Source organism: Macrobrachium nipponense, chromosome 1 (genome assembly GCF_015104395.2).
Source record: "Macrobrachium nipponense isolate FS-2020 chromosome 1, ASM1510439v2, whole genome shotgun sequence".
NCBI lineage: Eukaryota > Metazoa > Arthropoda > Malacostraca > Decapoda > Palaemonidae > Macrobrachium > Macrobrachium nipponense.
In genome coordinates this window covers 127191291-127218790 of record NC_087200.1, presented here as the reverse complement: position 1 = coordinate 127218790, position 27500 = coordinate 127191291, and the positions used below count along the sequence as shown (strand labels likewise).

Below are 27500 nucleotides of genomic sequence, written 5' to 3'. Positions count from 1 at the left end.
AGGGTTATGCCGAGAGACCAAACGTGTATTTGTTTGTCACTATGCCGGACGGTGAGGTGATTATTCTCTTAAGGCATGTGCCCAACAGGAAAAAGTCAATTGCCTTCTAGAGACGAGTCCCTGAAGGCAAGACATTCTCATAGTTGTTGAATCTCAGCTAAGGAGAAACAACACTATGTGCCGTAGAAGACGAAGGTAGACATTGAATGCAACCTACGTCTTCACAGACGAATCGAGAGAAGGATTCTCAAGATTCATAACCTGTGCTTACAAATGACTGAAAACGCTAACCGCTATTTCATTGCTGTCGGTGAGAAGTCGTAGTTGCAATGAAAGCGGGGAGTTCTTCAGTAATGAAACACAGGGGAGAGCCGCCTGAAGAACTGCTTCTCATGGGCTGAACGTTTGGAAGTAGAGCTGGCAGGTGTGGGAGTAGGCGATGTCTTTCAATACATCTGCTAGTCCAGGGTGAACTTCTTGATCTCCTTCAACTCCAAGGACTGGCTGAGGTTGCAGCAAGAGAAGACCCTTCTGGAGGGTTGGCTATTGGCAAAACTACCACAACCAGAGGATACCCTGCTGTAAACAAAGTGGCAGCAGACACATCAGCAACTGGCTTGTCATACCTCTTTTTTGCTATGATTCAAGAAAGGCAGCCATTGATGGGTACCTGGAAACTTAAGAGTAGGCCAAATGATTACTAAGACGACATCTTGGTGCTGGCTTCCTTCTCCCTCCTCAGACAAGACAGGAAGAAGAGGTTTGTCACATTTAGGGGAACTAACCCTCCTAGGAGGGGGGGGGGGGGGGGGAAGATCCAAGAGGAGGAGGAGAGGAATGGCAATCAAGGGCAAACACAGAGCTGGAAGGATTCTGAGGCATTACCAGAAGTGTAGCCAGCTAAAGAAATCAATGACCGCTTTGGCTTTCTTCTCCTCTTCCCATGCTTTTCCTAATGAGAAGACCAGGAAGTATAAATGTCACATGGGAAGGACTACACAGTTCTTAACACTACAAAATGGAAAAACCTCAAATGGAAACACCTCAGGGATCCAAAGACTGGGGAGGCATGAAGCGACCTTATGGTCATCTATGTCCCCTGCACCAGTATTGGTTATGCTACTTCTCCATTCTCAATGTTGGTCATGCTTTTTCTACATTCTAAAGGAAAAACAAATATGCACCAGCCACACAAAAATAGAACAAGAGTAGCAAGCTACTAATCCACAACAAAATTCCAATATGTACTAATCCCATAGGGCGAAGAGAGAGCAGATGCATCCTCTGTCAAGTATTGGAAGAAAAAGTGAAGTGGGGGTATAATCCCAAAACCCACCCCACCCCACCCACAAATGCACCTGCACCAAGATTCAACAACCATTCTAACTCACAGTGGAGGATATTCCCACAAGGCATTAGTTGTACCCTGGAGGAACAAATGCTACTTTCAATGTTCACTGGTTAAGAACTTTCTGCTATTTTAATTGAAGTATGTACTAAATTTACATCAATGTCAGTCAAGAATTATTTGCTGGTTTTTGCAAAATTACTAACTTTTCATATACTTATGCATGAAGTTAACATGTTGATCAATGAGATATAGGTTAGGACATGCAACCATTATTAATATGTTATAAAAATTTAAACTTTCCATATACCTACGCATGAAGTTAACATGTTGATCAATGAGATATAGGTCAGGACATGCAACCATTACTAATGTTATAAAAATTTACACTTACATAGCATGATCCTGATGGTGAGCACTTCGATCCATGGGGACAACAATGAAATCCATCCATGCAACAAGTACCGTTATTGAATGGACAACACCCATAACTTCCACTATACATTTTACAGCAGGTAAATGAAGAATGGCAGGAAGTATTATCAGGGCATTCATTAGAGCTTCCTGGCAAAGTTCAAAACAAAAAGTGAAATTACATACTTCTCATGTCTAGCTTAACCATTGTCATCATCATCATTTTCAACATCATCCTCATAATAACAACCATAATAATCATCATAATAATAATAATAATAAAGTACCTAAACCCTTTATAATATAAACTACCTCATAGTTGTACTGGTGGCCACTTCACTTGTGCAACCATGTTTTGATGAAATATAAATTTTTGTGTACCTGCTTCATTACAAGTTCTGAATAAAAAATCCCATGAAATGAAAGCCACTCTCTTAAAATATCTGGTCACATAGTAGATTGGACTTTCATGCACATGAAATTCAATCCTCCCCTCTCCCATTTAATACTGGTAATTTACTGCAGGCTTCAAAAATATATATTTTGATAAACTGTAACAACACAATAGTGTATAAAACTAAAGTTACATGTAAATATTCTCAGTTTATTTGTAGCTTACATTCACCTTGTAAATACTGTGAGAAATCTTACAAGTGCATATGAATAAATGACTCTTTAATCTCATTTTATATTCCCCAACAAGATTAGAGCTAAAATCTCTTAATAAAATGTGGGTAGCTTCACAGTGTTGATAGTAAAACAGTACATTACATTAAAATGTATTTTGGCAAATAATGTGAATTTTCATAGTAAAATTTATTATTTGGATACTTACCTACTGTTAAATTTAGCTATATCTCCCTCTCCGATTAGGTGATTCAGCATTCAAACAAAAAATTGAGTGGCTACCCGGATGACTGTCTGGTTTACCTGTTCTCTACCAGGTGTGTTTCAAATGTTTTAGCTCATCAGAATTCTCCTTGACAGCCCACTAAGTTGTGGGGAGGCTGGGTGGGTCTACTTTAACAGTAGGTAAGTATCCAAATAATAAATTTTATGAAAATTTTTATTATTTGAGATGAATCTTACCTATTGTTAAATTTAGCCGATTCCCACATTAGGAAGAGGATGGTGGGTAGTAGAGCTAGACAAAATTCCGCTCTGGCATTCGAGCTAAAGGTTTCTTGTACGAAACCCAAAACATTCTCACCTGATCTGGAATCCTTGGTGGATTTTACTACCACCAGAAGTTGGATTCTATTCAGGGAGCAAAGCTCTCATACATATGCAGCAAAGAGCAGCCTTGCAGAGAAAACTGCTTCGATTCAGCCAGCATGAAATGCAAGTGGTATGAGGGACCCCTGTGCCTGGATCCAAAAGTCCTATCAAACAACAGTCACTTAAAACAAACACCTTTACAATATAAAGGTAAGCTCCTATACAAAATTTGTACCTTCACGCTCCCCAAAAAATATTAAAAACCTGGATTTAAACAAGAGCCTAAAGAATTGCTCTTTTTTTTCAGGTTCAGGAAAAGACTACCCACTACTAGTAGCGGATTAAGGGCTTTACTGTTTTCAAACAAAATTCTGTATACTTAAGGTAGTGATCGGATAAAAACCAAATTGTACTTCTACTGTGCCACATCAATCCTATTCTGGAGCGACAAATTGACTGAACACTAAATGAAGTTGCAACTGCAGCTCACATTATGAATGTTTACCTTCAATAAAGGTAGAAGATATGGAGCTAGTTCTCATGCACTAGCCCATCCAATACGTCACAGAAGACCTTGTGTTCCTTGACTATACGTCACAGAAGACCTTGTGTTCCTTGACTATACGTCACAGAAGACCTTGTGTTCCTTGACTATACGTCACAGAAGACCTTGTGTTCCTTGACTAAGTTTCTAAAAATCACAACACAAAAGGTTAATTTTGCCTCTTCCAGGCTTAAACCTTCACAAATACACTCTAGGTTTTCTAACACCACAAAAAAAAAGTTAACTGCCTTCAAGCCTAACCATTGGCAAAGATAGCTAGGTTTTCTAAAACCACAAAACAAAAGGTTGACTTTTGCCTCTTCCAGGCTTAACCTTTGTCAACATTATCTATGTTTCTTGAAACCACAAAACCAAAGGTTAACTTTGCCTCTTCCAGCATTTACCTTTGACAAAGATGTTCAAGGTTTCTAAAAGGATGATAAAAATGTTCTAGGTTTAACCTTTAAATTTAAATGCCCCAACAGGATAGAGAAGTTTCCACTTCTTCCCCACTAGGGGGTTACATTGGATTCTTACAGGGCACTGTAAAGCATAGCCTTAACATCACCCTCAGCTCTAAGGCAGAAAGCTGAAATAGCATTCCCTTTACACCAGCTTAAAGAAGGGTGCTGACAATAAATTTACTTATTAACCACTGCTAGTGCTAAATAAAAGGTTTTACAGTAAATTCATATGAAGTTAAGACCCGCATCTAATCTCCAGAGAGAGACTGATATAGAGATTAAGAGGGCTTCAATCTCACCACCTTACAGTGCTGGTCCTCAGCAAGATCTAAAAGTACTTGATGCAATACCGAGGAAAGTATGTATGGAACGATAACTTTGGAAGTAGTGAAAAGTCTTATCTCCTCTAAACAGAAAAGACTAACGTCTACAAGGTTCTAGGTGCTGAAAATTCCTCTAGAATGGCACCCTCAGCAAACACAGACCACTGCTTCTGACCCTAGGCCATGGCAGTTTTAAATTAAGGACAGATCCTATGAAAATCTTATTATTGGGAGGGGACATTCTAACATCTCCAAGCAGTTAAGAAGTTGCCTAAGTTAATGGAACTGTATGGAATTGTGTAGAAGAGTTAATTTCTTCTCAACGGAAGAATGAGAAGTCTACCAAGAGCATTGGAAATTCTGAAAATCATTTGCCCTGAGGCTACAAGGGCTCTACAGGAGATACTAAGCTATTCTTGAACTTGCAATTGCTCAATAGTATTCAAGAGTAGATATGAGAGGCAGGCCTACGAGTCTGAATTAGGCAAAATTTAAGGAAACATCCACTGCTCATGCCTGAGGGCCAACATAGTAGCAATCATTCAAATGTCCCTGTTCATCTACATGCTAGGAATTCTAAATGAGTGCTCCTTAAATCCCCAACAAGTGCCAAACGCCAAACTTACGGATGTAAAGGCCCTTGTAGGCACTTGTTCTTCCTGTACCCCCAATTGCTAAAACACTGTTCTTCCACAGAATGAATATTCAAACCAATATGTTGTTTTATTTCATTCAAAGCAGCAAACTTCCCACAGACTTTGTTTCTGACTGGGAATAAACCTGTTAAGCATCCTGAAGTCTTTCCACTGCCCTGACATCTAAAAAGTTTTACCAGGTGTAGTGTTGACCATTCTATGTTGCATGAAAGTGTAATGACACTAGTTAAACTCTGTGTTGCATGACAGAGGAAAAAGACCAAAACCTCCAACAGTACTGGAGCCAAAGTTGGTTCTGGATTACTTACAAATTTAATGAACTTTATTTGTAAGTTGTAATTCTTACATTTATAGAGGGCTGCACACTAACCCAAAGTGGACAGAATGGTAAGTGGAATGCATTTTGCATGTGTACCACAAGTCTGTCCGTTCTTTGGAAAGGTACTAAAACCATGCTGAAAAACCAAAAAGTATGTGGGCAGACACTTCCTGTTATTCAGTCTCCAAACGTCCAAGAATATCTCAAATTACTCATGGAGCTCCCTCTAAAAAATTAACTTTGGACCATCATTACTTCTATATACAATCTCCTACTAAAATGAGACTTATGAGAGATTTCTGCTGAAGACAAAGGAAGCTACAGGAGGGAGATTAAACCAGTGGATGACAACCAAAAAAGAATCACAACTGCCCTTCACTGTCTCCAGCGCAATGTATTGGTCCCAAGTCTTTCCATGTATGTTAGGAGGTTGCATCTGTCCATATCCCAGAACCTGAGTCTGCACTTATCCCCGAACGGTATAAAACAAGACTACCAATAGATAATCCCTTATCACCTTCAACTGAGCTGTATAATCAGACAGGAAGCGAAAGTGTTCTCACTTCTTCCAAACCGAGCGAGTATAAGCATGAGGACATTACCCTGTAGCATCAGAAGTGAGTTACTTGTTTTCCTCACTAAACACTCACACTGGCAAAAAACCCTAAAATTGGCTACACAAATTCGCTGGGTTTGTGTCTCCACCTCTTTAAGCAGTTGCAGAGACGAGGCAATGTAGCTAAAAGGTAATAACTCGAGCTAGACTGAAAATCCATCGGCATGTCTGTCAGTCTTGAGTTCGTTTCCCCACAGGAAAGAGAAATAAAGCGAACCTCCTACTAAAGACGATTAAAGGACCAATAAGCGTTTGTACAGCAAAAGGCGGCCTTCGGCTCTCTGCGACTTTAAATGACACAAGACGACAAGCCAAGGCACACCCAAAGGGAGATCTGTGCGTCCGAGGATGAGAAAAGTTAAGAAATGCTCTCTAATTGGAGAAAGCTTCGGTTCTCTTCTCCACTATTTAGAGGGCGCCAAAATACGCTAAGACAATCAAGACATATTCTCTATGTGGCCTCTTTCCTCAACAAAATGAGCATACAGCAAGGTGTAGTGCAGCAACAAATGCCAACCAGCCCGAACAAGTTCCTCAAACTCCATTTAAACTCTCCAGGAGTTCTTCCATCAGCGGGTGACCGGAGGAGACAGCTGGCGATAGGAGGTAAACAAGAGCTTAAAGGATTGCTCTTTCTCTGCAACCCAAAGGGAGATTTGTGTGTCCGAGGACGAGAAAAGTTACGAAATGCTCTTAATTGGAGAAAGCGTTGGTTCTCTTCTCCAATATTTAGAGGGTGCCAAAATACGTTAAGACAATTAAGGCATAGTGTCGCAACAAATGCCAACCAACCTCAAACTCCATTCAAACTCTCCTGAAGTTCTTCCATCAGCAGGCGATGGGAGAGACAGCTGGCGACAGGAGGTAAACATAAGAGTTCAAAGGATTGCTCTTTCTCCGCAACCCTTGGCAACAAAAAGCGACACTTGTCGATAAGAGGTGACAGCAGACGAATGCTGTATCGCATCCACCACGACTCATGAGAGGAAGAGGAAGACAGTTTTAAGCGATTCAGGACTCAGCCAAGTCTGCACAAGTCAACTGCGTTCCCACAAGTCAACAACGTCCACAGTCCGCACGAATCGACTGAGGTAAAGAGAACAAGGCGCTAGAAGTGGGAGGTGGTGAGAGAGGAGTTACAATGACTCTCATGCCTTGTCCGAAAGCGATCGTACATACTCAAAAGCATTCCTATATGAAACTAAGTTAGAAATCTCTGCAGCTAGAAAATCTACCTTGGCGAGAACTTTAGATACTACAGTGTAGACTTGAAAGAAATATTAAACGAGGCAGTAGTAAGAGATTTGCCGATAGCCGAAGAGGATGCAGGCAAAGAACGAAGACAAGCATTACGAAGAAAAAGGAATATGCGAGCAGACAAGCATTTAGAATAACCCAAACATGTGAGAGATAAAACAGTCGACTGAGTCGACATATCTAAATGCGTAAAACCCACTACAGATACATTATAATCTCAATAAAATATCTATACAGTTGGCCCACCGTTTTCGCGTTCTCCGGATTCACGGATTTCTTTCTGGATCATATCTACCAATTATTTGCGGGGGATTCGCCTATTCGCGGGTTTCTTCAACAATAAATAATCACTAATTACTGTATTTTGATGTTATTTTATTGATACAAAAATGATTTACTAATTTTCAAATATTAATATTGATCAATACTGTATTAGTAAGTTTAATAAGATTAAATGATATCACATAACAATAATAATTCTCTCTCTCTTACAGAGATTGTGTTAAGCAAATAATTTGCTAATTTTCAAATATTAATATTAATGTCTTTAAAGAGCAATCAATTCAGTAAAGAAAATACTGCAGTGAATTAGTAAGATTTGTTTATAAATTTAAAAAATTATGTAAGAATGAAGGAAATCTCAGTCTTCTCTCTCTAACACCAGGTAATAAAGCTGTTAGTATATAAATCAAGTAATGTGACAGGAGGGGAGGGAGTCTCTCCCTCTCCCCCCTCTCTCTCTTTCTTTACCAAGATTGAGAGATTTTTATGGTAGGCTACACGTATGTATAATATATTTATTAATATTTTCAAATAATAAATAATAACAATTACAATAATAACAATAACAACTGTAATTACAAAAATCATGTGAAAGTATTTTACAGAAATACTCAGATAGTCTCTCTCTCTCTCTCTCTCTAAATCATGTGAAAGTATTTACAGAAATACTCAGATAGTCTCTCTCTCTCTCTCTCTCTGAGATAAGAGAATTTCTATGGTACACGTGTATATGTTTATTAATATCTCACTTACATATATTATTTGTTTTGTAGTATAAATAAAGGATTCACCTATAAATAATTCTAAAGAAAATATTAATAAGATTAGTAAAAAAAAAATGGCGATTCCCAGTCTTTTTATCCAATTGGAGGAAGGAGGGCAGGAGAGTAAATGACAGTTTGATATATGAATTGCGGAGGGGAATGAGTTATTCTCTCTCTCTCTCTCAGAAATAATTCATAATTTCACTCTTGATGGTCAGTATTATGATGTGCCATCAACTCTCTCTCTCTCTCTCTCTCTCTCTCTCTCTCTCTCTCTCTCTCTCTCTCTCTCTCTCTCTCTCTCTCGCTCTCGTGTATGTTAATGGCTGTAGGTATATATTTTTAATGGTAAAATGTTTAAGATGACCTTGAAATGATATTAATAATACAACCTCAAAGATTAATAAAGCAATAGGTTACTAATTTTAGGTATATTTGAAGTAGGATGGTATCTGAACTTTCAAGATAGGCCGTTATAAGCATTTTTTTTATGGTGGTTTTAACTATTCACGGGTTTTAAGTATTCGTGGGTTTCAACTATTCGCAGGGGTACCTGGTACACATCCCCCACGAATACGAGGGGAACACTGTACCTATATTATATATTATTAAACCTATGCATGCTAACACCTCAAACTAGGTGTTGAAGACAACAGAATGCGCCTACGGAGCGAGCATTAACGCTTACCAAACCAGTCCTTATGCGAACGCTTTAATGATCCTAGGCAATTGCTAATTTAACAGTCCTTTGGCAAATGCTTTAAACGAGATTCAGACCATGAAAAGGGTGAAGTAGGTATTGGGGGCACTGAATCCCATCGTCCTGAGAAACGACCCGGTTCCCTGCCAGCAGACCCTACCAACTGTCGCAGGGCAGTCCTAGACTCGGGCTACTTACAGACGAGGGCACCAACACCTTACTTCTAACATGGAATGCAAAACAGAGCGCACACTATGGAGGGATTCGGAACATTCCCGTCACAAACTCTGTTCAACCGGTATTAGAACTAAAAATGTTATTGTTATAATACAATTAAGTTTGTTCATACTTACCTGGCAGATATATATATAGCTGTATTCTCCGAAGTCCGACAGAATTTCAAAACTTGCGCACACGCAGTGGGCGGCCAGGTGGTAGTACCCATTACCCGCCGCTGGGAGGCGGATATCAGGAAACCATTCCCATTTTCTATTCATATTTTTATCAGTGCCACTGTCTCTGAGGGGAGGTGGGTGGGCACTTAATTATATATATCTGCCAGGTAAGTATGAACAAACTTAATTGTATATAACAAATAACATTTTGTTCATGAAACTTACCTGACAGATATATATATAGCTGAATCCACCTTCGGATGGTGGGAAGAGACAGAATATGATTTGTAGGAAACTTAAATTAAGTAGATGATGTACACCTTGGTTCCTCACCTGTTAGCAAAGTAGACTCTGTGATTACTGTCACTTAAGCCTGCTTGGTGCTTAATCAGAGCTGCCAGCCAGGTGGAGACCTGTAGTGCTGGTGAGCTCTGGATGCTCTGTCAACTGGGACGTGACCTCGACGTGACAAGAGCATAGAGCCATACCATATGAGGGGCAACGAAGCAACTGACCACCACTGACCAACTATCCAAGACCCCCTGAACACTAAGCTAAGAGATGGGAGGTCTTCACGCCAAAGACTCACCACAACCAAAAGAACACAACTAACTAACTAACCTAAACCTAACTAAGGGATAGGGAGAGAGCTACCTTCAGAGCCCCCAAGACTGTGTCTGCAGAAACGTATGGCCCAAAGAGACAACAGTCCTCGTATATCGTTCTCACATCTCTCAAGTAGTGTGAGGCGAATACTGAATTGCTCCTCCAAAAGGTGGCGTCAAGATGTCCTTGATCGACATGTTCCTTTGGAAGGCAACGCGGGTTGCGACAGCTCTGACCTCGTGAGCTTTCACTCGCAAGAGGCTCAAATCGGTCTTCTGGTAAGACAAATGAGCCTCCTTAATCACGTCCCTCAGAAGAACGCCAAAGCATTCTTGGATAATGGTATATCGGGCCGTTTAACCGAACACCACAGATTATCTGAGGGACCTCGTACCTCCTTTGTCTTGTGGACATAAAACTTTAGAGCCCTGACAGGGCACAGGGCTCTCTCAGGTTCTTGGCCCACAAGGCTTGTCATACCCTTGATTTCAAAGCTCCTTGGCCAAGGGTTAGACGGGTTTTCATTCTTTGCTAAGAAAGTGGGGACTCAAAGAGCAGACCGCATTGTCACCTTTGAAGCCCACTCGCTTACAAATGGCTTTGAATTTCGCTAACTCTCTTCGCCGTCGCCAGAGCAGTTAGGAAAAGAGCCTTCTTCGTTAAGTTCCTAAGAGACGCTTCATGGAGAGGCTCGAAAGGACTCGACATCAACAGTCTAAGGACTAAATCTAAGTTCCAAGAAGGAGGCCTCGCCTGAGGTATCTTGGAAGTCTCAAATGATCTCAGGAGATCGTGAAGATCTGTTGTCAGTAAGGTCTAGGCCTCTGTGTCGGAAGACTGCTGACAGCATACTCTTATATCCTTGATGGTCGGGACTGCCCGCTTCTGCACATTTCTTAAAAAATAGCAGAAATCGGCTATCTGGCTCACAGAGGTAGTGGAAGAGGAAATTCCCTCCTTTCTACACCATGCCCTGAAGGAAGCCCACTTCGACTGGGTAAACAGCTCTCGAGGAAGTCCTCCTTGCGTTGGCGATCGCCTTCGCAGCTGCTTTGAGAAAAACCTCTCGCTCTGGCAACTTTTCGATAGTCTGAACGCAGTCAGACCCAGAGCGGAGAGGTTTCGGTGATATCTTGCGAAGTGGGGCTGTCTGAGTAGATCTTTCCTCCAGGGCAACGTCCTCGGAAAGTCTATGATGAAGGACATTACCTCCGTGAACCATTCCTTCGCGGGCCACATCGGGGCGATCAGGGTCAACCTCGTCCCCTCCGATGCCGCAAACTTCCTTACTACTTCCCCATGATCTTGAATGGCGGGAAGGCATACAAGTCTAGGTTCGTCCAGTCCCAGAGCAGAGCGTCTATAGCGACTGCTCCCGGATCCAACACAGGGGAGCAATAAAGAGGCAACCTCTTCGTTCGTGATGTCGCAAATAGGTCGACTAACGGACGCCCCCACAGTCTCCAGAGCTCTCGACAGACGTCCTGGTGCAACGTCCATTCCGTCGGCAGGATCTGATCCTGTCGGCTGAGAAGGTCTGCTCTGACGTTCTGGACTCCTGCGATAAATCTCGTCAGGATCCTGATCCGTCTCGCATCTGCCCACAGCAGAATCTCCCTCGCTAAGTAAAATAGAGGACGGGAGTGTGTACCTCCCTGATTCTTTAGGTACGCAAGGGCTGTGGTGTTGTCCGAGTTGACTTGGACCACTTTCTCTGCAACCTTTTGCTGGAAGAACTGTAGCGCCAGGAAAACCGCCGCTAGTTCCTTCACATTGATGTGCCAGGACACCTGTTCCCCCCTCCAGGTGCCTGACACTTCCTCCCCTCCTAGTGTTGCTCCCCATCCCGACACCGAGGCGTCGGAAAACAACACTAGGTCGGGGCTCAGAAGCTTTAGGGACAACCCCTCTCGAAACTTCCGAGGATCTAACCACCATCTTAGATGGTTCTTCACGATTTGGTGATCAATAAGTCGCATCCAGATCCTCTTTGACTCTCCATTCTTCTGCTAAAAAAAACTAGAGAGGCCTGAGGTGTAGTCTTCCTAGGGAAACAAACTTTTCCAGCGAGGAAATGGTCCCCAGCAGACTCATCCACTCCCTCGCCGAGCAAGCTTCCTTCCCCAGGAAGGCCGAAACTCTCTCAATAAGCCTTGCAGCTGTCGTGCCTGGGACGGAAACGCTCGAAAAGCCACTGAATCCATCTGAATCCCCAGATACACGATGGACTGTGTTGGGGTCAGATGCGACTTTTCGAGGTTGACCAGAAGTCCCAGGGACCTCGCCAAGGCTAACGTGAAGTGAAGGTCCTTCAGACACCCTTTCTTCTGACGATGCTCTGATAAGCCAATCGTCGAGATACAGGGACACTCTTATTCCTGCAGAATGTAACCATCTCGCTACGTTTTTCATGAGCATGGTAAATACCATCGGAGCCATGCTTAAAACCGAAAAACAAAGGGCTCGGACTTGCCAAAACTTTGTCCCTTAACATAAACCCTCAGAAAACTTTCTTGAAAGAGGGTGGATAGGCACGTGAAAGTATGCGTCCTGTAGGTCCAAGGACACCATCCAGTCGCCCGGTCTTAAGGCTCCTAGAACCGACTGAGGCGTTTCCATCTTGAATTTTTTCTTTTCTATGAAAAGATTCAGGCTGCTTACGTCCAAGACTGGACGCCACCACGACGACTGCTTTGGTACCAGGAAAAGTCTGTTGTAATATCCTGGTGACCCCAGGTCTAAGACCTGCTCCACCGCTCTTTTCTTGATCATTTGATCTAAAAGATCTAAAAGAACCTGATGTTTCTCCCCTGATATGACGGGGGGGGGAAAGATCTCTGGGAGTTGTGGATAGAGGAGGAGGGTCCACAAAGGGGATCTTGTACCCTGTTCACTATCTTGAGGGACACGCACCTGTATCTCTCTCTCTCCACGCCCCGCAAAGAACTTTAGCCTGGCTCCGACCGGCATCTGAAGGACTATCTTCTCACTTAGAGGATTTAGGTTTGAAAGGAACCTCTTCCTCTTGCAAGCCCTCTCCCTCGAGGAGCAGCTCTCGAGGGGAGGAGCGCCCACGAAAGGGTTTAACACCTTCCTAGGAGGTCGTCCAAAACGACGACGTGGTAGGGGACCTGCGGGACGTCTTGAAGACTGGGCCAAGAGGTCCTGGGTAGCCTTCTCTTGTAGGCTCACGCCAGGTCCTTTACCATAGCCTAGGGGAAGAGATGGCTCGAAAGAGGTGGCAAAGAGAAGCTCCGCTTTCTGCGATGAAGAAACAGACTTAGCTGTAAAATTGCAGAAAACGCTCTCTTCTTGAGAAAAGCAGTGCCGAAATGAGACACTAACTCTTCCGAAACCATCCCTGACGGCCTTGTCCATGCAGGATAACACATTGGACAGCTCCCCCAGACTCAACGAGTCAGGACTCCTAGATTGAAGATCCTGGACTCCAAGCACCAGTCTAGAAAGTTAAAGACTTCCAGGGTCTTAACAGACCTTTCATGTGATGGTCAATCTCCGTTGGCGTCACGAAATCTTAGCGGTCAATAAAAGAGACCTCTTCTGTGCATCGACCAGACTAGCAAAGTCCCCTTGGGAAGACGACGGGATCTTAACTCCTACTTCTCCTTTGGTCTCATACCAGATGCCGCCTTTCCCACTGAGTCTTGAAGGCGGAAGGGCGAAAGTCGACTTGCCCTGATCCTTCCGACGTTCCATCCAATCCTGCAAACTTCTTGAACGCTCTCTTAGTGGACAAAGTTGTTTTCATCTCCACAAACTCCGGAACCTTGCACGACTTCGATGACGAAAACTGATGAGGGTGGAGACTTGGGAGCTGCAGGCTGGAACTTCTCACCAAAAGAAGAGCGTAACAGTCGAACCAGCACCTTGTAATCGGGACAACCGACGAGACTGACGGCTGTTCCTCCTCAACTGAGTCCGCCGGACTACTAAGCTCTCCTTCCTCCCGAAGAGGCAAAGGAGATTGAACCTCTGGAGAGGGCGTGCGCCCAACGGGTCTAGCCTTCAACAAAGGCTTTCGAGAATGACTAATATCAGCCTCTTCAAAGCGACCGACCTTCTGTCAATCCTTAGAGCTCGAAGAACGAAGAGCTTCTTGACCGCGCTGAGCGTCAAGAGAGGCTACTCTTACTCGCTCTCTAGGAGCGTCCTTACTGAAGCTCACTGAACTTGATCCCGACATCACGTTCACAGAAAAGCCAATCCAAAATAAAAAAACAGTCCACTATCGCGTATGCCAATCCAACAATCCAGAGTCAAAACCAAAAGTCAATCCAGATACTTAGAACGAGTCAAATCCAAAAATCCTCCGGGCGGAGGTCTGTAAACAGTTGTTTACCGGACCGGCGACAGAAAAAATTGAATAGAAAATGGGAATGATTCCTGATATCCGCCCTCCCAGCGGGCGGGAATGGGTAAATACCACCTGGCCGCCCACTGCGTGTGCCCGCGAGTTTGAAATTCTGTCAGACTTCGGAGAATAACACTATATATATATCTGTCAGGTAAGTTTACATGAACACAATATAGGTTTTATGTTTTAACTCTTTGTTACGCTTTTCCTGAACCGAATGGGGAGCAGAAGGCGGAGCTACAAAGGAAGTCAATACTAGCCTACTAAAATGTCTAAGTCTGAGTAGGGATAGCCTGACAGGTTCAAGTCATGACCTAACTAATTGCTTTTGCAATCTGTTAGTTTCCTGTCTTTCCTATATCTGACATATTCAGGCATAAATTTCTCAGAACAATTCCCTACATTCTACACATCTAGTAGTTCCAAGACCACACACTATACCCCTGCAAGTACAAAGGAATGTTGATCAACTTCCAATTTCAACATCCTGGTTACACCAAAAACATTCCTACATAGCCTGATGTTATTGGATGATATCCTGGGACAATACCGTAAACAGCAGCCAAACTTCATAGAATACCAACAATCGCCTAGCCGCCATTGAAACACACCTGGTGGAGAACAGGTAAACTAGACAGTCATCAGGGCAGCCATTTGTTTTTTCGTTTGAATGCCGACTCGCCTAATCGGCGGGGGGATATAGCTTAATTTAACAGTAGGTAAGATTCATCTCAAACATACTTTATAACGTTCTGCTTATAAAGTGTTTTGAACGGTATATGGGTTCTGCACATTTTCACATATGTCGCGAAACTAAAATTTTTGTATGCCATACTCCAATAGTACATATACTAACAAAATTATGAAGGCTGGTCATTATTTCCAAGTTTCAACTGCCTGTTATATAGATTTCAGGGAGAGTATAAAAGAGGCCCAAATAGCAAAATGCAAGTGCAGAACAGTAGCAAGGCTAAGAACACAGGAAGCACATTCATGTAGTACACAAGGTACTTCAGTATTTTTATTATGCTTGTGTGCTGTTGCATTCAATATCAATATCCAAGGCTCTTCTCTCAAACATCTTAATTATTATGGGTTATTATTAAAGTACTATTTATTTTACTGGTACCTCAATAGAAAAAGAATTATATTGTAACAAATAATGTGAATCAATGACTATGGATATATAAAGTACTATTTATTTTACTGGTACCTCAATAGAAAAAGAATTATATTGTAACAAATAATGTGAATCAATGACTATGGATATATCAAAGAACCTTTGTGATTTGGTTAAATCTTAGAACCTAAGAACATTTCTGCTTATTTACTCCTCAGCAATTGTAATTTCAAAGACCCTGTACATACTTTACATGGAGTCTTCTCAATTAAAGAATATCTTTAATATAAAAAAAATACATTCCAAATATAGAGTATCTGTTGTGTGTCAGGTAGTAGCAAATACAGAAGTCACAGCTTATGGACAGACAAACTAACATTACAGACAATCTAATTGTTGTACAGATTTAATGCAAAGCTTCCTGGCAAGTTACAAATCATTTGATAATTTAATGCAAAGCTTTCTGGCAAGTTAGGAATCATTTGATAAAATTAAGTCAGTCACTCTTACATCATAGTTTAAGCAAGTCCTCCTACTGATGTGCTCTTTGAAGTTATAAAGCAGTGTGTGCTTTTCTCTTATATTCACAAGTCTTTAATAAGAATTATACTCTGCAGTATCAATGCATTTGCCAGGATGCATATCTTAAAACATTTTTCTTTCATAAGGCCCACAAAATAAAAGAATCCTCTTACAGATGAGCATGATATTCATTACTACAGTAGTATATAAAATCTTAATAAGGTTTAAGAGTACTTTGTTCTAATGATAAAACCTGCAGTAAAACAAAGAAGTTTGTATCCCTATAAAAAAATAAATAAAGCCTAAAACATTTCTTTCATAATGCCCACAAAATAAAAGAATCCTCTTACAGATGAGCATGATATTCATTACTACAGTAGTATATAAAATCTCATAAGGTTTAAGAGTACTTTGTTCTAATGATAAAACCTGCAGTAAAACAAAGAAGTTTGTATCCCTATAAAAAAATAAATAAATAAATAAAAAGTAACAGCTTAGAGATTGACAACTATTGAACAAATATGTATATATCATAATGGTTAAGTTAACCTAACTGGAAATCAAAGGTCTTAGTTTTAAGAACAATCCACTTCAGTCTCACAAAGCAGACTATAAAGTGCAAGTACCTGTCTGTTGTTGTACAGCATTTCTCTCCTGCTTATCTGTATCTGTGAGTTGTTGAACATCATTTCTTTCTCCTTGCTCCAATTCTAGCAAAATAGGTTCTGCCATTTCAGGGTTAACAGGAACATACCATTGAAACTGGACTGAGGAACCATTCCTAACACAGGCTTGGTGAGCTATATCACAGTCCATACCTGTCCAAGGAAACCAAGGGCTGGCAATAACAACACTAAAATTTTACATAGGTAAATAATTAATACTATAATAAATGAAAATAAGCATTTCAAATATTAAAAGAAATTTCTTTCTGTCAGGGCCTAAAATAACACATTTCCAAACAGAGCTAGCTGTATAAAATTACAGAGTATAATCACACAAAAATAATCAAAGTAAAACTTACTGTGTGGGCAACAGTGTATATGATCAGAACAGCATTTGGCTTCTGGGAAGGGGCAGCATCCATAATCTTTTTCGCTGGTCAGCTGGCAACAAGTCATGAAATCTGGACACCTAGAATATTAAAAGGGCTGGTTACCGCACAACAAGATCTTTCCTTCAAAGGTTAAAGACATGTATTCTATGATTTACTCTACTGCAGCATAACACTGTCCTGTGACTTTCGATTCACTCTAGCAGCATATTACCCAGTACGTATTGCATGCCTTATTCTAGTGGCATAACCCTGTCTAACAGCCTAGAATTTACTCTAGCAGCGTAACTCTGACGCATAAAAAATTTTGCTCCTTCACATGCAGTAATATTACACTTTGGTAGAAGAAATGAAGACACAGTTTAGGCAATGCTGAAAAATTCTTACATTGGAGTGACCTGAAAAATACAGGCTTGTACTCAAAGAGGAACATTAACACAATCTATGGTACGTACTATACTCTGTTTTTTTCCATCTGTCCACCCGCCTGTGGTGTTTGCGTATGGTAACACTGTGTCCCGGGCTTTAGATAGTTACGCTAAGTGTAAGTTTTGGGTAAATAAAGGTATATCTGGGTGTACATTTGCAACTGGAAAGTGTTTTAATAATTCACTGTATGCGAATTACACTTAATATTTGAAATAGGTATTGTTATTATTGTTGAATGTAAACTACCAATTTGGGGTGGCAAATGGAACAGCCAGGTGCAGTGGCGGAAAAATTGCTTCTCTCACTGTTCACTACGGGAAGATGTCAGTTTTATTGGACCACACCTACTCTGCTACTAAGCTACGTGTTACTTCATTACACGCAAGTATATCAGTATATACTTTTAATTTTTATAAAGTGCGTTTTAGCCAGATAAGATATGACATAACATGGTTTAGCATCTGTTTAATGGAATTTGCGTCTGGCTGGTCCATTTGCCACCCCCAAAAAGGCAGCTTACATTCAACAATAATAACAATATGTATCTATTTCGAATATTAACGGTGTAATTCGCATACAGTAAATTATTAAAACACTTTTCAGTTGCAAATGTACACCCATATATCCTTTTATTTACCTAAAACTTACACATGGCGTAACTATTTAAAGCCCGGGACGCAGTGTTACCATATGCAAACACCACAGGTGGGTGGACAGATGGAAAAAAAACAGAGTACGTACAGTATACATTATTATAGCCTCAGGGGCTCAAAAAAAAAAAAAAAAAAAAGTGTTCAATGATCAGAGGGTAAACCTGAAATTTAAATCACTTAAAATTCTTTAACTACTACTTATTTGGTTCCAACAGAAATATTTACCTGACAAGGCCCCCCGGGCAGGTTTCCGCAGTTACACTGGCTGCTAAGAGCAAGGAACTAAAAATCAGTAGCTGCATCATGCTGTAAGGAGCAGCTGTACCTGAAATTAAAGCAAGATGGTACAATAGGGTTCCTAGATAATCCTACTTCAATAAAGTCCATTAGAGAACAAATAAGATGATAAAAAATAATTTATGGTTTGCAGATACATATGTATTTTTTTACAAGTGAATAGTGCTGGTAACTGATAATGCAAATACTGATATACTAAATGCAATTTAGACCTTCACTAATGTACAAAAACCCAGACAATCAATCTAACCAGAGGCCTAGTTATACTTTGTAACTCCTTCACAAGTTACGAACACAATACATTGCATTTTGGTCATATAATGTCAATTACAATTTCCAGATATATTTGTCCCTAGGTATTTCCAAATCCAATTTTCTTGTTGACTTTACTACTTGTGTTCTATATGTATTTCTTTGCCTCATCCATGACCTTGCCTTTTCAAAATAACATTCATACAATGGCTTTACCTTACAGGAATTTCACACAATATTCCTTATTAAACCAACTTCTTCCTCAGTAATCTCACAGAGACCCATCACAATACATTCCCCACCATCTGTGACCCCTTCAACAATTAAATAGGCAATTTTTAATTCCTACCCACTCACAATTTTGTTGGTTGGTCTACAATCTATTTGCCTAACAATGTTCCCTGTCCTACCACACCCCTTCTCACACCCATAATAATACTACTACATAAGGCTATTACCACTTTTAAATCGAGCTACCTTCTTTTTTACAGCCCATTTTATTGTAACTCTTTAAAGTTCTTTATAAACTTCATACTACTCTTATCATGATTTTTAATACATCTCCCCACTCATTCCTTGTCCCATTGCATTTAGTACGTATTGTGAAAGTACCACACAGAACTCTTGTTGCCATTCAAAACTTCACTTGCTTGCTATAAATCTGGTGTCAGCTGCAATGTCTCAATGCTTGATACAACTACTCTAACTATTCACTAGGTCCCTTTCTATGAAGGTGTTTTCCTGTAGTCTCTTTCTTAGTAATGATCAGGTTCTTCAGAAGAGCACATCTTCATTGTTTTATTATTCTGAAAAATGTTACAATAGCTCCCATTCTTAAATAGATGGGAATATGTATCATCAAAATTATTATTGTAAATGGCAGTGCATGCATTTTTTTTCATTATTATTGTAAATGGCAGTACATACACTTTTTTCATAAGTGCAGGATTTTTGTTAACATAAAACAGAACAAAAGATACGCAAGAAATAGAAATGCACAGGTTGACAGTGATTTTTTTGTACATGTTACTGAAAACAATCGTCCAATCAAATAGGCAGGTGCAAAAAGGTAGTTTATTCTAATAATGTGCTGTAAAGAAACATCACCGAGTCCATTTTTATAAAAGTAAATTCTAGTAACCTCAAGGGAAATGCAAGAGGTTCAATTTTTGGGAAGGAACTTGAAAGATGAGGGAAAAGGACACAGGGTCCCAGAGGACTTGTAAAATTTGACCTGTCACAAATAAAGGTAGGACTCTTCCTAAAAACACCTGTCAAGTGCAAATAGTATTTGCCTTTCATCCATTTGTATGTACTTATACTACACTTCGGGGGACATACATAGAGGCACAGAGTTCATCCTCAAATTTAAAAATAAAGCCAATCGTTAGGGGGGTTGACAGGAACATGTTTAAAAGTCATACCACCAAATTGTTATTGAAAAATAATGGTAAATTTTAATCTAAACTGGACATTTTGGTGCTTTGAAAGTTAAAATTTGTTCCCGTCAACCGGTCAACCGGCTAATATTTAGCTCTATTTTTAATTTTTAAATATCAGATCTGTGCTACAATATAAGTAATTATGTACCCTCCATCGTTCGGGATAAAAAGGGGCAAGCCATCCGTGATGAGAACCCCAACAGGGTGGATTATGGAATCACTTTCAGAATATGTAATCACTTGGGATATTGCAATCTTATTCATCCAGCATGGCACAGTTATAGGAATGATACTTGAATGTTAAAATTAGATGCATGGTTCAGAAAAGATAAAATATATGTAATAAGAATGGAGTTTGTTATAAGACATTTACATGATATGACATATGATACATGATAGGGATATTGCAATCTTATTCATCCAGCATGGCAGGTATAGGAATGATATTCGATTGTTAAAATTTGATGCATGGTTCTGAAAAGATAAAATATAATAAGAATGGAGTTTGTTATAAGACATTTACATGATATGACATACGATACATATGAATTACAATATTAACAGTTATGAAGTGGCTTGTGATACACACGACATTTTACGTTCTGCCATTAGGAGAAATAGCTAGATTATTGGGATTGGCAACTCAATATTGTCGCTTTCAAGACTCTTAGGATCATCGTTTTGATGATAAAGAAAGTTCCGTTGCAAGCTTTGGTGGCTCTAAGTTTCTCAAAAGCAATAGTGGTGTGCGATCTTGAGTTTTAAGTGGTGAGGTGGAGGTCCAGAGGGTGTTAGACTATTCATTATAAGCATCCTTTTGGTCCTCTAGCAGTGAAATATGACTGTACTAAGATAAATCATGCTTGTATTTAAACAGCACTAAAATAACAAAATGGAGCATATGTATTTTTCTAATTACTGTAGAACCTCAGATACTTGTCAGTGTAAAATAGGGGAGGGGGGGGGGGGGGGAATAAGTGGAAAGGTAATGAACAAAATTATGTGATTTACTGCAGTAGCCTACAAATAATTATAACCAAGATTGCTTCAAAACAATAACCAATGGTGAACAGTCAGACATTTTTTTGTTAATGAGTAAATGTTTAGAAAAGGGGTGTAATAAAAAATTCTAACTACGATCTTATTATCTCATTCTAAAGCCTATAATAATTGCATAATGGGAGAGCACATTACTAGATTGAAAAATAAGTAATTGTAAATATAAATTTCCAAACCTGTTAAGTGGTTTCATTTCCCTCTATAATAAAAAAGGAATGTCATAATTACAAAGAGAAATGTTTCATTGAAAAACATTTTTCTTTTTGTTTCCGATTTGTGAAAAAATACTAGGCGGTGAATAGGAGGGTAGCTCACATGTGGCTAGGCTATAAGGGGGAAGGAGAGACCACAGAGAAAGCCTAGATCTAGTAAGCTGGAGGAGCATGCTCATTTTGTACTGAGCAAAGTAGATTTAGAAAGCAAGAAGTCCAGAGTCGCTGTGTTGTCAGTGTTGAATAACTTTAGGTTAAGGGATAGACGGTAAGAGGCTTAACATAAAGGTAGTGAGTGGCCCATGCATAATTTTTAGTTTTGACATAAATTGTAACCAATTTATGATTGTAGCTAAAACTGATATCCTGTTGAGCCAAAGACATATGGAAAATCCGTAGTTATTAAATTATTCTACCTAGTCAAAGAAGTTAAAATCCGTAGTTATTAAATTATTCTACCTAGTCAAAGAAGTTCTGAAAAATCCAAAGATTTTCACAAGTCATGAGATATGGGGAGAGGTTATTATTCCTTAATAATAATGCGAAAGAATACCAAAAACAACTCCCCAACATATAGTCCTAGTTAGGACATTTAAAAAATCAAGTAAACCAGCGCAAGGCTACTTTAATTTTACCTAATAAAAAAACAATTAGGTGGAAAATTACTCGACTTGAAACGACAGTTTGAATAATATGCCACAATACCACTAAATATATAAATAAAAGTGTCGTTTTAGCAACTTGCCAGAACTTAATTGAAATCCACCGGGTGCTGGCTCTTGGAAAAGCACTGACTGACCCACGTTTGGGTGTATGTGTGTGTGTGTATATATATATATATATATATATATATATATATATATATATATATATATATATATACATAGATGGGATGATGTGAGAAACGGTTAAAATACATACACAAAATACAGGTGAGGAGAGAGAGAGAGAGACAGAGAGAGAGAGACGATATGAGAGTGAGGAGAGGAGAGAGAGAGGCATGAGGATGGGGGGATGACCGTACGAGGGAGGGAGAGCGGGTGGATTCGAAGATGTCTATTTGTGATGAGAGCGAGAGAGAGAAGGAGAGAGAGAGAGAGAGAGATGCATCGCCATGATCTGAACTTTCATCTTATTAGATAAAACAAAATATAAAACTCCAGCGGGAGCTCTACTGACGTAGGACCCGAAGGCCGCCCCCCCCCCCGTTAACGCAGTCCCCAACTTGGAATCCTACAGAGAACTCTCTGCAGGATCCCTCCCCTTACCCTCGTAGCCGTAAGGAGAGAGGGAATGAGGGAGGAATTGGATACTCGCTCGCCTTCCCAGCGGAACTAGCAGTTGGAGAATGCATCGCCATGATCTGAACTTTCATCTTATCATAAAACAAAAATAAAACTCCAGTGGGAGCTCTAAAATTCTACTGTAAAATTTACGAGAAAATCCATGCTTTCAACATTTTTTGTGACCAACATGCTCTCTCAGCTTTCCTAACAATTGGATTTGTCAGGGTAGAAACGTACGTAGGTATGAGAGAAAATTTGTCCAGGACGATCACTTTTCAGTCAATAGAAACCTTTAAGGGAACTTATAGTTAACCCCAAAAAGACGAAGAGCCACTTTTCTGGCTTTCCAACTACCGACACTGAGCTACTTTAGTGGCCCGAATTTTGAAGCATGTCCCAATACTTTCTGAGACAGGTTTCCTACACCAGTAGCGTGCACTCTGATGCCGTATCAATGCTTCAGTGTCATTGGCTAAATATTATCACATCACAAGGACATCATTATAATCCCGCTACTTAATTGGTTAATTTGATATTCGTAAGTGTGACAAGAAGTTAATATCCTTGAGCAATGCGGCCTTACGTGAACGGTTAGTTATGCTAAAAACCTGCTTTCAGCAATTACTTCAATCATAAAACTTTTTTCAGATCCAGCAACTCTTGATTAAATCATGACTATACTCGGTTTTTTTCCATCTATCCACCCGCCTGTGGTGTTTTAGTATGGTAACACTGCGCCCAGGGCTTTAGATAGTTACATTCAGCTTACATTCAACAATTATAATAATCCTATTTCGAATATTAACGGCGTAATTCGCATACAGTAAATTATTAAAACAATTTTCAGTTGCAAATGTACACCCAGATATCCTTTAAATTTACCTAAAACTTACACATAGCGTAACTATCTAAAGCCCGGGACGCAGTGTTACCATACACTAACACCAAATGGGGGGTGGACAGATTGTTAGCACTGAATAGCTAGGTTTATAGCGTAGTAAATTTTTATTAAGACACGAAATCGATTCTTTTCCATAAATAGGCTAATACTTCCGAAACGCATACTTTACCTTCCCCAAAAATGTTACTTTGAATCTTCATGTGCCGGCGATATCTAGGGGCAGCGATGTTAACACACACAAAACGTACCGAAGTTAACGTTCGTTCCCCGCGTCTTTCAGGAGAGCTCTGTTATGCCTTGGCTGTTGGCCCGAAAACGGTTCGATATGCAACGCAACACCCAGTCGTCTTGTATCCGGCCCATACGAGACCAATACTCGTCACGGCTTACACTGACGGGTGAGTCACAAATTAAATTAAGAACTACATACGGGTGGGATTCAGGAAAACGCTGTGCGTGCTGGCGTAGATCAATACAGGCTGCATAGATTTGTGATTTTAAATAACTGCTCTCTCTCTCTCTCTCTCTCTCTCTCTCCTAATCGACTGACACTGGGCCATGACAAACCTAAGTAGTCCTACTTATCTCGGATGTCTGAAAAGTAGATGACTTTCTCAAGCCTGCTATCTTGTAGTAATTACTTTGAGAACACTAGCAAACGCACAAAGGAAAAAGAAACTATCGGTTATACCGATAGTTTCTTTTTCCTTTGTGCGTTAATTCGTAATTCTGTTCGTCTAAAACAGGCACTGAATTACGAACAACACACCTGTAGGTATGTAGGTTTGGGTAATACTTATTTTTCTCGAAGACGAAAACATAAAGGTGGACTTCCAAGTTGGTTATAGCTACTGGTCAGTGATTGGCTTTTAACACTAAAGTCAGGAATTGAAAAAAAGTGTAACAAATTTGCGTCACTTAATTGTGAATAATTTGAACTAAGTCTCCAGTTCATGATCCCCGAATTTGTCTCCTTCGCCACTGCTTCGGCCTCTTAAAGGCCTCCTTCCCAATTTCAATAATAATAACATAATAAGAAAAATAATCCCCAATGTGATGGTGATGATCCCCAACCAAACTGTTCCAGTGCCCGGTCGTAAGGCCAAAACTTTCACAACCAAAACCATTGTTCAGATCTCATAACAGGCCAAAAGTTACTATATTAACAAAGGCATCCTTCTATTCAAAGGAACTTTCGATGCAGAAAACTTATTTACATTATCAAAATTTTTACCACTTTTTTTCTCAAAATTTCCCACACGACGAATAGGAAGTCCCGACAACCTTCAGTTTTTTTTTACTTGACATATAGAATTCGAAATACACACAATTCCATTGGTTTAGATGACGTATGTACGTAAGCCTGAAGACGACGCGGGCCCTTGCCTGTAATAATGAAATAGTGAAGTGCCACAAGGGGATGTTTCACCCTTGCTGTTTGCCATACAGATTTCATAATGAAGTTTTTGATGAAAGAGATTTCGAATGAAGTAATAATATTAGCTTTGCAGACGTTTTAATCAGCAACACACCACAGGATTGACAAAGCTTGTTCAATGCATCACATTTCTAGAGATGAAACACAAAATAATTTTACGAAAACAGAAGTAGTGAGGAGACAGTGTACTACACCAAGGGACGAAACAACATTAGATGGAGAGAGTTAATAAGGTTGACGACGTTCTCTCGTGGATAGCTGCAACTGCTGCAAAGGCGGAGATAAATGGTACAACCCTAGAAAGCGCCAATCGTTCTTGATTTTAGTAAAATGAGCTTTAGGAAAAGCAGCCTCTGGTAAAATTGTGGACCTCTTGGTAAGGGAGACAACCTCTAAACAGCGGATAAGCCTATTCTCCAGTGACCATTGCTAACCAGTAACCACCCTTGTCACTCTTTCAATGGAATAACAGCATTCTCGAGCTCTACATGGTCATGGTATTAAAGACGCACGGTTTTGAATCTGAGTGGAGTTCGGCCAGAAGAGCGGAAAGGCACGATACTTGATTTCCATAAGCAGAGAAAGTTGGATAATTTGTTGGTGAGACAAATGCGAAAGGTCAATGTGTGCAGGAATGAATGATAAGAACAGAGTACTTGAGTCAAGAAAAGGTTTCGAGGTATGAAGGGGTACCACTAGTAGTCAGGACTTAAGGGAAGGCTGAAACACTGCAAGATCATTAGTTTTACTACTGCATTGTAGTAACGTTGAAGGTGTAGTAAGTTCCAGAAATAGAAAAGATAGGCGGGAAAGACCATTTCTGGATCTGAGTCTATCTACACCTGGCTGGGTTTGCAATATATGAAAGGGTTTTTGTACTGGGTATTTTAAGTGAAAATGTAGGAGACAAGAAAAATCGTTTTCAGTGAAAATTTGGGGGGAAGGGGAGGGGGGGCCTCAGAGATGCGGTGAGAAAAGGGCTTGATTGCCAAAAATTCTTAGTTTCCAAAGATGAATCGTGAAATCTAGTCTCAAGCAGGACACTTTTAGCCATTCAACTCAACTCGAGACAGTGAAAAGAAGAGTGATTGGACGGCTATATAAGTATATCCAGATATTAAATTATGTGCGACAAAAGTCTAAATATGGAATTGGGAGCAACCCGACAGCTGCACCAAGAAATAACCGTAAAAGAGGTTGGACAGTAAGATGGAGGCGAAAAGTAGAGACGGAGGTCATTAAAAAGGCTAAAAGTGGCGCAGCTAGTTTTCAGAGACGGTCATTTGCAAGTGTAATACTTGGGAAAAAGAAAAATATTGCTATATTATTATTACATAGTTGACGGCAGAGCAAGTTAGTGTAATGGAAAGAGTGATTGACTCTGGTATACCCAATATTCTAGTTGAGGCGAAAGCTGATAAAGATACTAGTTCCGGTTGGAGAGGAAAGAGTAAACATGAGGGTGTAACTAAGCAAGTGAGTTAGTAGAGCAAGGAAGTGGAAAGGGATATAACACGGGCTAAGGTTAATGAAACGGAGGTGGAACAAATAGATGACGATGAAAACTTCCAGGATGGGATCGCGTTCAAAGCAAGGAGTATTTGTGAGTACAAAATTATTCTGCAGTTCAGTTTAATGCTCGACAGGAAAAAAATTATATATATATATATATATATAATATATAATATATATACATAAAAAATATATTAGTGTATGTGTAGTTGGCGTGTACACGAAACGAAGTCTTTATCATGGCTAGCACTACACTTCCTCCGTCAACAAACTCCGGATTTCCTGCTGCTGCTACTGCAGCACTGACTAAAAGTAAGATGCCCAGGATACGTTGTCATAAAAAAACTGCAAAGAACGCTTCCACTGGAAACCAACATTACAGATGTCACATCCGGTTTAACTTTTAAAAAGACTGCGTTTATTATAGAATATAAGTTGACAAAGGACAAGACGTCTACGACGATAAATTCACAGAAAAGATGGAGATTACGATGGAAAATATATGTATATTAAAAAAAATGGAATTCGTGGAATCCCAGACACCTACAATGTCCGCCACTCTGCATCTTAATGAACACGACCACGGAAAGAAAAACTCCTAATTCCATACAACCTTACAACGTAGACGAATAGAAAATGACCTTGCAAGATAAATGTACAGATTCCTTGCCTCGGTTACGAGAAGAGACGATTACGGTACTGTCGAGATGAATGCAGATTAAGGATGGTGTGCTCAACTTGCCCAAACATATTTGCTATCGACATATGAACAGTATGTGCATGAGTCTATAATCGCCATCACGGCACCCGAGAATAAATCACTGTACGAATAAGGATATCCCGTGAATATATGCATAACGTGCCGACGAAAAAAATGTAATAAATATGTGTAATGACATTCAGTAAGATAGCTATTTTTAACGCATAATCATTCAGCCCTAAACCTTCCGTAACAAAGACAACATTACCAACTGACATCTGAAGTAAATCTGACTTCAGGTGATCTTTGTCATATCGCCTTCATTCACGACTTTCTCTTGAA

At 40.0% G+C, this 27500-nt stretch overlaps 1 protein-coding gene and 1 long non-coding RNA gene across 5 annotated transcripts in view; both read right to left on the bottom strand.

Annotated features, from left to right (window-relative positions):
- The window catches only part of LOC135219616 (progranulin-like), a 298310-nt gene that overhangs the window by 252605 nt on the left and 18205 nt on the right, over positions 1-27500 (bottom strand). For 2 of the 4 annotated variants that reach the window (XM_064256523.1, XM_064256526.1), the window contains exons 1-5: positions 23678-23838; positions 18285-18384; positions 16948-17057; positions 16550-16741; positions 1743-1912 (exon numbers count right to left, since the gene is read on the bottom strand). In XM_064256523.1, coding sequence (XP_064112593.1) covers positions 1743-1912; positions 16550-16741; positions 16948-17057; positions 18285-18384; positions 23678-23708 — 603 coding nt within the window. In that variant the 5' untranslated portion in view covers positions 23709-23838. Of the gene's footprint in view, positions 1-1742; positions 1913-16549; positions 16742-16947; positions 17058-18284; positions 18385-23677; positions 23839-27500 lie in introns of those variants that run through there. The other 2 variants (XM_064256525.1, XM_064256524.1) reach the window with 1 other exon arrangement.
- Positions 15272-16217, bottom strand: LOC135219617 (uncharacterized). Its single transcript, XR_010315471.1, has 2 exons — positions 15495-16217; positions 15272-15410 (listed from the first exon to the last, which is right to left on the bottom strand). It is a non-coding gene; the product is annotated as an uncharacterized LOC135219617 (long non-coding RNA).